We start from the raw sequence: 13,734 nt of genomic DNA on the forward strand, positions 1-13,734 counted from the left end.
ACAGTTAGGGTAGCCAAGGGCAACAAAGACTCCTTCCTCTCTAGCCTGATAGCAGAGTTCTTCCTTCCTTTTGTTCACATGAAGAACAAACACCGAGTTGAACAATAAGAGTGGATGCTTCATTATGATGCTCTCCTGGGCACCCAGCCCTAGTTAGCATTATCTTACCGCTTGGTTTTGTTTTGAAGGAAACTGTGAATGGTCCTTTCAATTGCTGGTGTTTCTAGATCAACATTACCTCTACTTCCTCTGTTTTAAAGTCTCTTTATTTTACCAATAATATGTGGCACTATGAAAAAAAAAAGAAGACACAGAATCAACAAACTGAGAAAACTACCTGTCTAAGAGGCAAGCAATAACAGAAGGACATTTAAACTATCTTTCTCTGAACAAGTTAAGCTACTGATTCTGAGCATTAGGGGAAAAAAAAAAAACCAACAACAAAACCAAAACCAAAGAAAGCCAAAACAACTTAATCCTTGGCAACTATTGAAGGAAGTGCACATGAGGAACAGAGTTTAGGCTTGGAATATACTTTATTTGAAAACATCCAGGCATCTGACCACACTTCCTGAAATCAAAATCAGCATCAGACCCCTCCCTGTCACATCTCCTACTTTATGAACAGAAAGGCCTTTAGTCATTCAACAAAATCCATATCCTCTGATCCATAACAGGCAGGTGGCAAACCTGATTTACCACAGACTTACCACTTGCACATTCCTGCAGACTTTTACTCTTCTCGGACAAGTAATTGTTTTGGACAAGTTACTAAATTATCGCTCACTTTTTACACTATGGGAAGGACAGGTGAACAAATTTAATGACAATTGTGCAGTCCTCTTTGGACCATCAACCTAGGCATAGTCAAGAGGCTACACTGAAAACAGGTGTCAGCACATGCAGTTATCCCAGTGGCGACTGTGAAGGGGAGCAAAGCGGGGCAGACAGCTTCATCCTCAGCCAAGACTCTTTTTCTGCAAGGATCTGTCCATGAAAGATACATTCTTGAACAGAGTGTGAAGCAAGTCGGCCTCAATTAGCACCACACTGTCAGGCCAGCTCATTTAGCCCCTCTGCCAGAAGAGGACTCGAGTTTGCAGACTCAGTTTGTGTGTTGAAGTTTCATGTGCCCTTGAGTGATACAGCAGTAAGTGGTGTCCTTCCCAAGCCCAGGCAGCTGGGACCAGCTGGACGGACACCTTTCTTCCCTCACGTTCAGACACGACAGTGGAATTTAGTTCATTCTACACTGGAGAAATCTGGACTTGCTCTGACTGCTGGCCACTGCTTAGGAACCTTTCCTAGGGCACAACAAATCTTCCAAATGAAAATCAGTGCCTCAGGTGGCTGCTTGTCCACGCTGCTGCTACAATAGGTGGGAGGCTACGGGTCAGTTGTGTGACCACTCATTCCCCAGTCCAGCCTAATGCACATTCGAGAGAAAAAGGGAGAGCAAACCTGTCTCTCAAGGAAAAGAAAGTATTATGGATGAATAAACGTTAGTTCTGTTAAACTCCAATAGAGTCCCTTTCAGTATTACTCAGCTGGAAGGACTGTAGTGATGAAGCAAGGCCAAAAGTTGTAGGGGAAGGAGGGCTGAAAGGCAAAGAAGAAACAACATACCTTTGAGCTCTGGTGTGCACAGCATGAGGCCCTGCCTCTGTATCAAATATGAAGGTGGCTGGGATCACATTACAGAGCTATCAGAGTTATGCTTTAACCACCCTAATTTAGAGGTTTTGGCTTTTGCTACTACATTAGAATACATTGGCTTGATTTTCAAAGGTAACAAGCACCTACAGCTCCCACTGACTTTAGTGACAGCTGCAGCTCTAAAAATCAATTTAAGATAAGTTTGCATATTGAGAAGAACTGAAGGAAAATAAAAGGCCTATTGTGTGGATACGAAGAGTTTAAACACTGCTGATGGGTGGTATATGAGTCCCTTCCCTTTTCAAATGAATTTCACTTCATGTTTTGTTTGGTTTTCCTGTTGATGCATCCTGCACCCTCCAGTGCTAAGCTGGTGGGATCCCACATACTTTTCCTGGCATGTGGTGTTTAAAATAAGAGACCTCAGCAATCGGATATCCTCAGCATTTCCAGCTATTGAACACAATCATGAGTACTGTGATCCAATTTCAGAGCAGAAAAGAAAAGATATATAGGAATAATTCTCCCTGTGCTGGTATGGGGCAGACAAAAGAAAACTAAGCAAACAGGATGTTCTGCTCCTCTGTGAACTTCAGCAAATGGCCATGGCAGACAGGATACAGTCTACAGACTCGCAGCTGCAGTGTATGTGTCTGGCTGCCCAACACCTCATTCAGGGTAATTCACTCACAGCATAAATACGGCATGAAGAAATTAAAAGGTGTAGTGTGCAGTTCCCACCTGACATGTCTCAAGACTGAAGTCCTTCATCAAACACACGCAGCCTGAAGGAGGGATGTGATGTTTTCTATATGCTGCTAAGCAAAAGAGTCTCATCCCTAAGCTCACTCAGGATTGCAATGCTTGGTGTGGATGACTCAGGACATCAGCCTGCTTATTCTAAGCTTATTCACTCAATAGTAAGGCACATCTCTGCTGAGGTCTCCACAACAGCACACAGCACTCTGAGAAATCACCCTATTGCAGACTGCTTGATAGCACTCTGACAGTCCCACAACATTTTCTAGAAATGTCACTCCACACCTCTGCTGCTGCTGCTTCTGGAGAGTGCACCTTCACAGGGCCCTGGACTATATGGGCGATTGTTTCTGTGATGGACAAGCTAGAAAGTTTAAATGAAAATGAGATTTAGTGAACAGTAAAGTAGAATCTTTTCAGCAACAATGTCTCTTGTTAAACTGTTTAAATGTAGCATCATCTGCCTGTGCTTTCTCTTCACCCATGCAGTCATGTGTGCACTGCCTTGCCTCAGCTGAGCCCTAAGGCATACCCTCTAGGGTTATTCAGGTGGCAAACCAAGGAACAGCCGGGGCTGATACACCATGCTCTAACAAACTGCTGACTAAATTTGTTGCCTCTCATCTCTATAACCCTTGGTTAACTCAATCTGGCCCTGAAATTTATCTCACAAATTTTTCAGTGGTCTTCACATAACTGAATGACAAAGGACCAGATTCCAGCTTCATTACAACATAAACAATGAGAAGTGTTACAACAATCATTAACACTATGTTAACATTTCAAATGAACATTATAGAAAATACAGTAACAGCCCAATGTTATTAATTTTAGGGAATGACTCTAATGAGAAAAATTTTGAAATAAAAACCTGTTTGTTGGGAGGGTTTATCATGTGTGTCTGTTTCTATGAAAGTGATATACATTCCTGTTCCATCTTATCAAGACAGATTTAAGCATATGTGATAAGATCATTTAAATTTGTGGTTAGTCCAGTTTTAAAGACAGGGCAAGCCTACACATCAGATGCAGAGATACCTGAGGTTGTTCTAGGTGTGTCAATTCTGGAAACAGAGAAAGTTTCAAAGAAAAACTGGGGACAAAGCAGCGGGAACTCTATTTGCAAAGCATTATCCCTGTGCTAATAAGCCCCGCCTCAGGCAAAGTTTTTTAGTTTAGATGAAGTGCTATTCAAATGTGTCTATCTACACAGGATTGCACTCTGGAGAATTCCAGATTTAGACTGTAGCTAACTGTTGGGTATCCGCACCACTCTCCCCTCCCCAGCACAGGGAACAATAAAGCATCCAGCATTTCTCTTTGTCAACCAGGCTGTACGCTCAGAGATTTTACAAGATTTTAACATGGAGAATACATAAAGTCCTACAGCTAAAGAAAACTTGAATGTACTACCAAGGTTATGTCATTTGGGTTATAGCCCTCTATTGCTAACTACAGTTTTACAAGATAAAATTACAGTAGTGATGGCTTCACCAAACGTGCTACTGGTGACACCAGAACAGACATAACCTTTGAGGATGGCAGACATAACCTTTGAGAAAGGGATATATCGCAGTGAGACTTAACTGCCTTTTACTTTCATAAACTGCACACAAAAACATGAGACTTTACTCTGGCTGAAAAACATGTTTTTTGACAGACTTTTTTTGTCTTCCTACTCATGACTGCGTTCACTTAAGAACATTAAGTCTGTTTTAGGTACATTTGACCTTATTCTACAGATCTGTAGCTTGAAAGATATAACATCTTCTATGTTAAATCCAAAAAGTAGAGTCTTGGTCTTCTACGACAACGTTCAGTTCCCAGAACAATATACTGTCACAAATCACAGATACTACCTCTAATCAACAGACAACTTCACTCCTTATGCTAAAAGCCTTTTGGAAAAAAGGCCATTTGCTTTAGCACTGTGCTGAAAACACAGGGGAGCAGCCCACTTTGATCAGGAATTCATTACAGGGAGACTGGTAAAGAGAAGATTTATCTGAAGTGAGACGATTTTATCCCAGGAAGCCTACGCCAGACTTGAAAAGAGGGGAACATCTTTGCAAATACAGACTTATACTCTTCAGTTCATTGTTTTAACAACACTGGATTAAAAAAAAATTTGATTCACACTTGTGTAAACGTGAACAGATTTGGCAAACTGCTTGCACTAAGATTTTTCATATTACATTTAGTAAAGGTAAGAAAAAATAAATGCTGGCACCTCAGTTGCAATCTAGGAAAGCATTTAGGGATGTGTTTGGCTTTCAGTGCAAGAAAGTAGTACTGTCTCTTCAGTATCTTTATATATGTGTTCAGAATAAGCAGGTAATTCAATACTTTGTGCTAAACTGGATTTATCCAGCATAATATCATCCTACAAGTTAAGCTCACAGCAAAAAGTATGGCCAGAAACTTTATCAATCTGTTGTCTACCTACTATGCCACTAGAAAGATTGTGTTGGTAGACAGAAGCATCTAATTTTATTGAAATGACAAAGTTTATTTTGTTTCTACTGGATCTAAACTTAAGATGCCTTGCCTTCCTTCACAATTAAAATATTTTCCTTCCACCTCTCTTCATTATTATTTTTTGTTGGTTTTGCATCTGTGCTTTGTTCCTCTGGACTCCTCATTTGACAGCCATAGAGTTCAGCTACTCCAGCGAGGCTTTGCCAGTGCTGCTGCAGAGCAGTAGAGAGATTCCCACAAAGCCACCTAGTGAGGACACTGTCACCCAAGCTAATGCCATTCCTAGGTCAGGTTTAGTAATCCATTCCCCAAAATGCCATGAAATGGCTGAACAAAAGGACATTTTTGTTGATGTCAGCTACATCTGTACGGGTGATTTTGCTGGCATTGGGATGATGGGAGTCTTACTTTTTTCACATTACTTACTGCCAGGATAGACCTAGCCTACAAACCAATCATGCTTTTTTGCTCTCATTATTACAAACCTGTTAGAAATAGCATGAGGCTTTCAGTGTCCTGTGGGGAATACAGCAAAAATGGTTCCACCCCACAGAGATCTTAACAATCTTCAGTTCATCTTTATCCTTCCAATAGGGCTGGAAATCACCAGTGGCACTGCAAATCTGTTACCATCTCAATAGCAATGTACAACCTTATTCCCATTAATCTGTCTTCCATCCATTCACGCATCAAGTACAACCATGCTTCATTTTACAGATTATATCCATGTTGCTCCAGACAAAGGTCACTTTATAGTTACAGTTCTTCAGCTGAATAAAAGCTTTTGATGCAGTAAATCATTGTCTCTCACTGTTCAAACTCACACAATACAATACAAATAATGCTGCCCTTTCTTTCAGCATTCCCTTTCTACCTCACTACTCATTTCTTTACAAAATAAAATGAGGCACTTTTCACTTGCTTCAGCCATATAAATTAGTTATAGCACTTTGGAGACAGTTTCCTATGCTGCACTACAACCCAGACCCTATGCTATTTTGAGAGCCTCTTTCACTACAATAGTAACAAATGAAACATAATGTACCAAGGTTTCCCTAGATTTGGTTGTTCCTAGATCTTTTCCCTCTTAGTACTGTGAAACTTAAAACCTAAGACACTCTCTTCCAAGTGCCATGTATCTTTTATTTCTACTTATCAGAGGTTACCTGCCCAATAAGACATTACAGGCAAGGTGGGAGTGGTTGTGCACACACAGATACATGTGCAGTGAAAAGGAGGGTGGGAGAAAGGGTGGATTAATCTACTAAATAATCATCCAGTCCTGCTGGCACAGAAATTAAACTCTTCCCTTTAGCAATACAAGGTATTCTGTCCTTTCTTTTGGTAGTGAGGGGAGACAGTCAGCATGAGACATGAAAGTTTTGAGGTTAAATTTGCAGATACAACTTTCTTTCAAAGGAAGAATAAAACATAGCAGGATAAATCTTAATGTCAAGTACACTCATGCAAAACGGCAACCACTTAACAGCAACAGTGCTTTATTTAGCACTGAAGGTCATAACAAGAACTGAGGCCAAAAGCTGAAGGCAGACAAATTCTAATCTGAAATACACAACAAGTATTTAGTAGCAAGGAAGCTAAAACTTGAAAACACTGTCAAGGCAAACCAGGAACTCACATTTCTTGATGTCTTCGAAAAAAGTGAATGCCTTTTCTAGAAGACATGATTCAGCATAACGTAAGTTACCAGGTACCTGAACGAAACACGTATGATATATGGGAGATCAATTTGGATAAACTGCTGATTCCACCCATCTTTAAACCTGAAACTGAAAATAAATCATTACTCAAGAGCAAGCCCTAGCTCACTAGTAGTATTTGCCTTATGTTTTTAGTGCTTCTGAGTTCTTTCAGTGAAGAGCAACGTTAATCACTTGGTTAAAGCATTCAATGAACAGTCCCAACAGACTCTCCAGTTGGCAACCGGCCACCATGTTCCCTGTCTTCTTTTGCAGCACCATCCTCTTGGTAACAGAGGGCATTTACTTAGGTGAGATGGAATGAGACTTGCTTCCACAAACAGCTGAGCTATCAGTTGCTAATAGCTAGGCTCTGTTGCTAGCTTGTGTTTATGCCTCAGAATGCTGCTGCTTCTAAAGCTAGACTCAGACAATTGTCCACAGAATACAGTGTAAAACCGACATCAGCTTAGTCAGCCGATCTTCTTTTTGCATATGTGTGTGCATGGCTAAGTGGCATCTTCTAGTTCAGGTGACCTAACCCAGTATGTGCTACATTCAGCTTCAATGAAAGTACACCTAGACAAGAACAGCCCAGAATCTGTTCTGACTGATACACCAGGAACAGAATTACCAGCTAACAATTTCCAATCCAAACCAGAAATTATATCACTGCCAGTGAGAAAAATAATCTTGTGACTTGCACCCTTAATCAAGTAGATTTTTTACTGTTATTCTTCATCACTTTAACCAGTATATTGAATTAGGGAAGCAACAGCAAGTCCTTAAACAGAACACACAAGCAGACAATAAAACTCCCAATATTTTGCAGAGCTTAGATTGAGGCTTCTGCTCTCTGTTTAAGATCTCTACAAAATAAAGATTCGCTGTCAGACTGGCCTTTGCACTCACAATTCAGGTTCATCACAGAGTCACACTGTACAGCATGGCAGTACATTACATGACATTGTATTGCAGTGTAAAGGCAACTGAGGCTTTTTTTGGGTTTGCACTCCACCCCCTCCACAGCACAGAGCATACTGAAGCAATGAAAGGAGACTGACTTCCCATGCTAAATCTGTGACTGGCCAATCTTGCTTTCCAATCATCAAATTTCATTTCTCTAGTCTGCAAGTGGAAATAAAAGAATGAGTGAATAAATGGATTCTTTTCATCCCTGAACACTTCAAGTTTATAAAAGCAAAGAAGTTTTCTCCGTGGCACCCTTGGGCAGCCTGGAGCTCTCCTCTGACAATAAAAGAGAAGCAGTTCTGCCTTCACTAGGGTCTCCTCCGAACACTTCTGTTCTTGCACTGAGGCCATGAGATGCAAAGATACCAGGGAAACAGAGCAGCGATTTACATTGACAAAGAGGATTTTGATACACTCCTCCAAATGGGGCAGCATTACCATCTTAATAGCCTTTTGCTCTCAGCCCTCTTCCTGAGGACGCTGGAGATTTTTGCGAATGGAGAACAGTTCCGCTTCCCATTTTAACTGCAACAATAGCAGAAGGGCTCCTTAAACTGCATCAAATAGCAGCCTGTGAAATCCCTAACTAGCCGCACTGCCTCTCCTGCCGTTTTATTATCCTCCGGCCCACAGAACAAAAGGGGGGGAGCTCCTCCTCATTTTTAGCCTATTCCACAGATCCTAATCCCTCAGAGGTGGCAATGGAAATTGCTTGTGGAACTGTTAAATCACACTTTCACTTTGTCTTTCATTCCCCATTCACCCTCGCTAATCAAGGAGTTTCCAGTCACATTTTCCGATATCAATTTGTTTATGGCCTATTGGTTAATGGTCCCGGGATGGGACCCCCTGAGTAAAAAGAAAGAATCCTGGGCACTTCAGCCAGCTGCTGCTTCTCGCCAGTTCCCACACCCATCCACTTGTTCCCATCAGCCACCCTGAATGTGCTCACCTCCTGACACCAACTGAATTAAACAACAAAGCCTGAATGGGAAAGCTGCCTTTGCAATCAGGCTGCGGGACAGATTCCACTTGTTAGCGCTACACCATGTCCCTCACGCAGCAACGCAGGGCCACTCCCTCACTGGCTGACCCATGGACAGTTGCCTTACTGACATCTTACCTTGCATCCAGCTTCCTTTTGGAAAGAAGCACCAGCTACAACTCTCATAAAAACTCTAGCCTCTCTTGCATAAGGCAGCCTGGTGCCAATTTCTGCATCTTATCTGAAACAGCCACTTCTGGGTGATTTGCTCACTTCCTCTTTCCACAGAAATAATGATCATTGAAATGTGGGACAAGAACATGCAATATTTACTTTGTACAACTCAGTGAGATGGCTCGCATGTAAATGCTTACAAGTCTCTGTAATATAGTCTGGGGCACATTACCAGGGGAACCATGCCCTTCCTTACTATCCATCTTGGAGAAAAATATCTAAAATGGAAACATAATGGTGTAGTCAGAAAATAAGAAAAGGCTTACACAAAGAAGAGCTTCAAGCAGCCTTCCAAAATGTACAAAGAATGCCTGATATCGAGACAGCATTTACTTAGAGAAATCCAAATTGGTGTCTCAACTTCTGCAAGCCATCTAGTTTAAACTAATAAAAACTGTTTCTAGTTCCTGTAGTCTTTCTAAAATTGCTGGTACCAAATAAAGCAGATCAAATTCCCAAAATGCCATCTAAGAATACACTGCCTATAGTATCCAAAGGCTTAGGAAACACCAGATGGACTCCCACATTATCATTATGTAGATGTATCAAATGGCAGCAAAAATGCACCATAAATCATTTTTGTTCCTTTTGTTTTCCTACATTATGTATCACCAGAGATGTAAGCGCATTTAGTCATCAGTAAACATAAATTTGTTATTGGTCTGGGATAGCTTGTTTGAAGGTGAGAAATGGGCAATCAGAGGAAGAGAACTGTTCACATAGCTTAAAATGTTCATAGTGCTTTACGGGATCAGTGATTCTCAATCACTAGGAACCTGAGACACAGCAATACTCACTTTTCTTAATGTCATGACTGCATATCAGAGTGTATTATCTGAACAAAAAGTTTTATTTAGTCTGCTAAACTGACGCAGCAATCAGGAGCCAGGCTGCGTATCAACAGACATCAACTCAACAAAATTGATCTATGAATGTCTGTAAAAAAGTAAAGACATTAAAGGAAGATTTATTGGGATAAACGGGGAAAAGAAGTGAAGAGCTGACCTTCCCTTTTGCTGTGGTCTGAAAGTACATGATTTAGGACATAGCCACAAGGAACCCTAGTTCCCTGCCACAATGGTAGTAATATCTAGCTTTTCAGTACACTACCTCATATTGTAGAGAATCTGAGGATTATTTAAGACCTTGGGGCATTAGCACAAAAATGATCACAAAAATGAAGAACAGGTATTAATTTCCTGTGTTTTTATTGATGTCAAACCATTTACTAAAGAAGAACCATTTATTAATAATAGATGGTTATGTTTCTCCTGGAGAAATCTATCCCACAGGAGCAATGTTGCCAGAACCATTCTACTTCACCTTGAAGGAAAACAGGGAGCCTTGATTAATAATTTCAGGGCCCATTCTTAGATCCATGGGAATATGCAACAACTAATTTTGTATAATCCAAGACAAAACAGTGAACACAGCAGAAGGCTGCCCTGGTCAACCAGACTGTTTAAATGTGTGGGTTTTTAATTAGGTATAAACAGCACCATTTTCAACAATAGCTGCTGTTAGCTACATTCAGCCTGCTTAAAATACTAATTGAAAAGGCAAAACAAACAATGGTCTGGTCTTACCTTGAAGAACCAAGCCTGATTTCTCAATGGTGTAGAAAAAAGAGGAGAATGGAGCAACAGGGGATTTAGCAACCAGGAGCTGCAAACCAAACAAGTAATACGTAAGTGCACATCTTTATAACATACTGATCAGAGCTCAAATCTGTAGAATAATCTCACTGGATTTTACTTTCAGTAGTAAAGCATACTGCAGAAATAACAAGGTAGTTATTGATCCAGCCCTGTCACTTCAGTAGTTGAGGTCTTCTCACACGCATGTATAGATCACGCTGCAATTTTAAAAGGATTCACAGGTCCTAAAAAAAACACTGTCATGAAAGCAGCAAGTTTTGCTTGTCTTATTGGCATCCTGTTAAACTTAATCATTCCCGCTGGTTCAGGTAGTTGCACTCAAATAGGCAATTTTGAGCAAAACTGCAACTGCCACTGTGTAACACAATTTTAATTGCCATCAGCTGTTCCACAGATGTGCCCCCCTTGTCTTCTCCAAGAACTCCATCCGTTTTCTTCCTCCGGTCCCTGGATGCAGCATGGTCCACCCATGGGTCACCATGATCACCACTGCAAGTGTCTGGATGTCCTCTTTTGCAAAAGGGGTAATGACTGAGTCAAGCTTTATTCAAGGATCTTGTCCCTGGAGTATCAAAATAGGAACTCGAATTCCCTCAGGGTCTACAGTGCAATTGAATTTAGCTCAGCATTTGGGTGTGCTGGCTCTCCATGGTCAGAAGCAAAGCTTGCTGGCTCTACTATGGAGGAACCATCCTCTGTGGAAGATGAGCTGCAGCAGAGCTCTGGAGACAAAGAAATGGGCTTACTGGCACTGTAGGGGATGTGGGACCTGCAGTGGCAAACTCACACCAATGTGCCAGGCTTTATTGCTTGGCTGTTTGATTTTTGCTCATTGTCGAGGACTGCTCCCTCACAGCTTGCCTCAAAATAACCCCTATTCTGTCACCTACATGAAGGTGACGTTTTAATGATAAATTTAATAAGCTCTGCACAGAGTGTAATCAGCACAAATGGTGATCTAATGGTCCCCATGTGGGCCCTGGAGAAGACACCGACAGCAGTGGCTGAAGCAGAGACTGTGCTGCTGCTCTGCCTCCAGCACAGAGCTACTGAACAAAGCTGAAACCTCCGCTCACCTCTTCAACAGTCAGAAAAGGCCAGGAACTGGAAACCAGCACTCCTGGCAGTGGCCACACACCCAGGACAAGCCTTCCCACCTTCCTGGCCCCCGAGGACAGGGTTTGGGCAGCCCATGCCGCTGCTCTGCAGGGACCTGCTCCAAGCAGAGCAGTATCACAGAGCCCAAGCTGTGGCTGCCTTGGACACAGAGCAGGCCCGCCGGCTTCCTTTCCTTCAATGCACTGATTTCATCCACCCCATCTGTGAGGCTATGGAACCATCACGCACCTCGTGCCTAAATTTCCAAAGCCCTGTCAGACATTACACCTTCTCAGCCCAAGATAGGCAGCACTCTGTCAGATACAGCCAAATGCAGATTTCTTAGAATTTCAGACAGTAATAATCTTATTTTTAGAGGTGTGGGGCACGACAGATCCTGCTGATTTCAAATGGAGTAAAAAAATCCCCATTATTTCCAAAGGTCATGCTCTAATTCTGCCAAACATTCAAGCACTTGTAAGGGTCACTGCATATGAATTTCGTTTGGTGGTGCCTAATGATCAACAGGGAAACAGTGAGCAGGTTTTATAAAAGCCAAGAGAGACTACAGAAAAACAAGGAAGTTCACGCTCACCAAAACTGCTCACATTTCACTGAAAAGTCAGACAGTATTGAATCACCTCATAGACACACAGGACTGGGACATTTATTCCTAAGTGTAAGAGTAACAATATCAAGCACTAGAAGTTTGAGCTCTGCGGTGTCCTTATGTAACCAGAGGTTTTGGCAGCAAATTCTGCTGCAGAATCAAAGTAATTTAAATGCTAGGAGTGTCTGTATAGTAGGTAGGTTTCATTTGTATTTGTATGTAGTTTGCAGACAGGACCATGCTTAGATGTCCTGCAACTCTTTCTCATCTGATTCTGATACAGGCTGAAGAAACAAAATCCTCATATCTAGTTCTTCAGACATAACCATTATTAACCACAGCTAGCTAACATCTTTATGGTTTTCAGAATTTAAACCAAACATGGTCTCCCTTCTTCAGACAGTAAAAAATAAAGGCAGGCACATAAAGACCACAAATACAGCCAGAGAACATCAGACCAGTCCAAATGTCAACGTTTTCCTTTCAGTCATATGAAGCTGGCAAAACCACCTCAGGATGCGATACAACCTTTGTGAACTACTCCAAGTAGGAAAACTGCTGTGGTAGCACTTTCCCCTCTTCCATGTTAATTACCCTTCTGTCTGGAATGAACTTCTGGAGAAAGGAGGGGCACGTCACATCCCGCATCCATGACGCACCTTGACAAAACCCAAATTCCCTTGCCCGTCATTATCCCCAGAGCCAGCACTTCCCACTGACACGGCAGGAGGGGGACTCTGCCAGGAGGAAAGCAGTGTCTCCTGGTGCTTCCCACACCCCCTCAGCTCTGAGAACATGAGGGAGAGGATGGGGTGCAAAAACTGTGCAAACGTTCAGCTACAGAGTCTCCCACAACAGCTGGATGTTTAATCAGAAAGGCCCGAAATGAAACAGTTACAAATCTGATGTCTAAGGTCAAATTTTTGGCATTCTGTGCAGTACTGTGCACATAAATACTAACCTATATATTCATGTGCACTAGGCACAGTTGTACGTGTAAATGGATAGACATTCAAATAACCCTATGTACATTCTGTTACTGCATTTTTATGCAGTTACAATATGTGTATAACTAAGTATAGCAATGAAAAAATATAATAAATCACATCCTTTCAGCAGCACATCACAGGGCCCCTCTGAAAGGCTGCTGCTGCACAGTTACATATGAGGCTCAGAATTAGCTTTCTTTTTAATGAAAAAGGAACAGCTCAGAATATTCAAAGGTATTGCTTTATTTTGTATGTTTGCTTACTGAGAAAAATAACCTTTAAAGTATGATTGTGTGTTTCACAATAGAGTACACAGAATTCTTTTCTATAACACCAAACTTTACATTAACATCACTTTTAAAAAAAGTAAGTATGTATTTAGATTTGTGTTTCAACCAAAGAGAAAAAACTGTAAAAGGTCAGTGCAAACCATCCCCTGGTTGGAATAGCGAACACAGAGTAGGTTCTTATGTATACACAAGGAACTTAGAAAACATAGAAGGAAATACATATCAAAAAAAGAAAATTATGTTTTGGAGGCCAAGAAGTGGAAGTGTAAATCAAGGATTACCAAAAATCAAGGTAATGTTGACCC

At 41.4% G+C, this 13,734-nt stretch overlaps 1 protein-coding gene across 5 annotated transcripts in view; it reads right to left on the minus strand.

The window, feature by feature from the left end:
• RAD51B (RAD51 paralog B) overlaps window positions 1-13,734 on the minus strand; it is a 408,277-nt gene that overhangs the window by 118,886 nt on the left and 275,657 nt on the right. For 3 of the 5 annotated variants that reach the window (XR_012623272.1, XM_074824407.1, XM_074824406.1), the window contains one exon: window positions 10,371-10,449. The exons of 1 other annotated variant lie outside the window; for it this stretch is intronic. Coding sequence is in view for 3 of the 4 variants with exons in the window: in XM_074824407.1 (XP_074680508.1) it covers window positions 10,371-10,449 (79 nt within the window). In the remaining variant the exon portion in view is untranslated. Of the gene's footprint in view, window positions 1-176; window positions 290-10,370; window positions 10,450-13,734 lie in introns of those variants that run through there. One more of the 5 variants, XM_074824404.1, reaches the window with a different exon arrangement.

Source organism: Strix aluco, chromosome 4 (genome assembly GCF_031877795.1).
Source record: "Strix aluco isolate bStrAlu1 chromosome 4, bStrAlu1.hap1, whole genome shotgun sequence".
Taxonomy (NCBI): domain Eukaryota; kingdom Metazoa; phylum Chordata; class Aves; order Strigiformes; family Strigidae; genus Strix; species Strix aluco.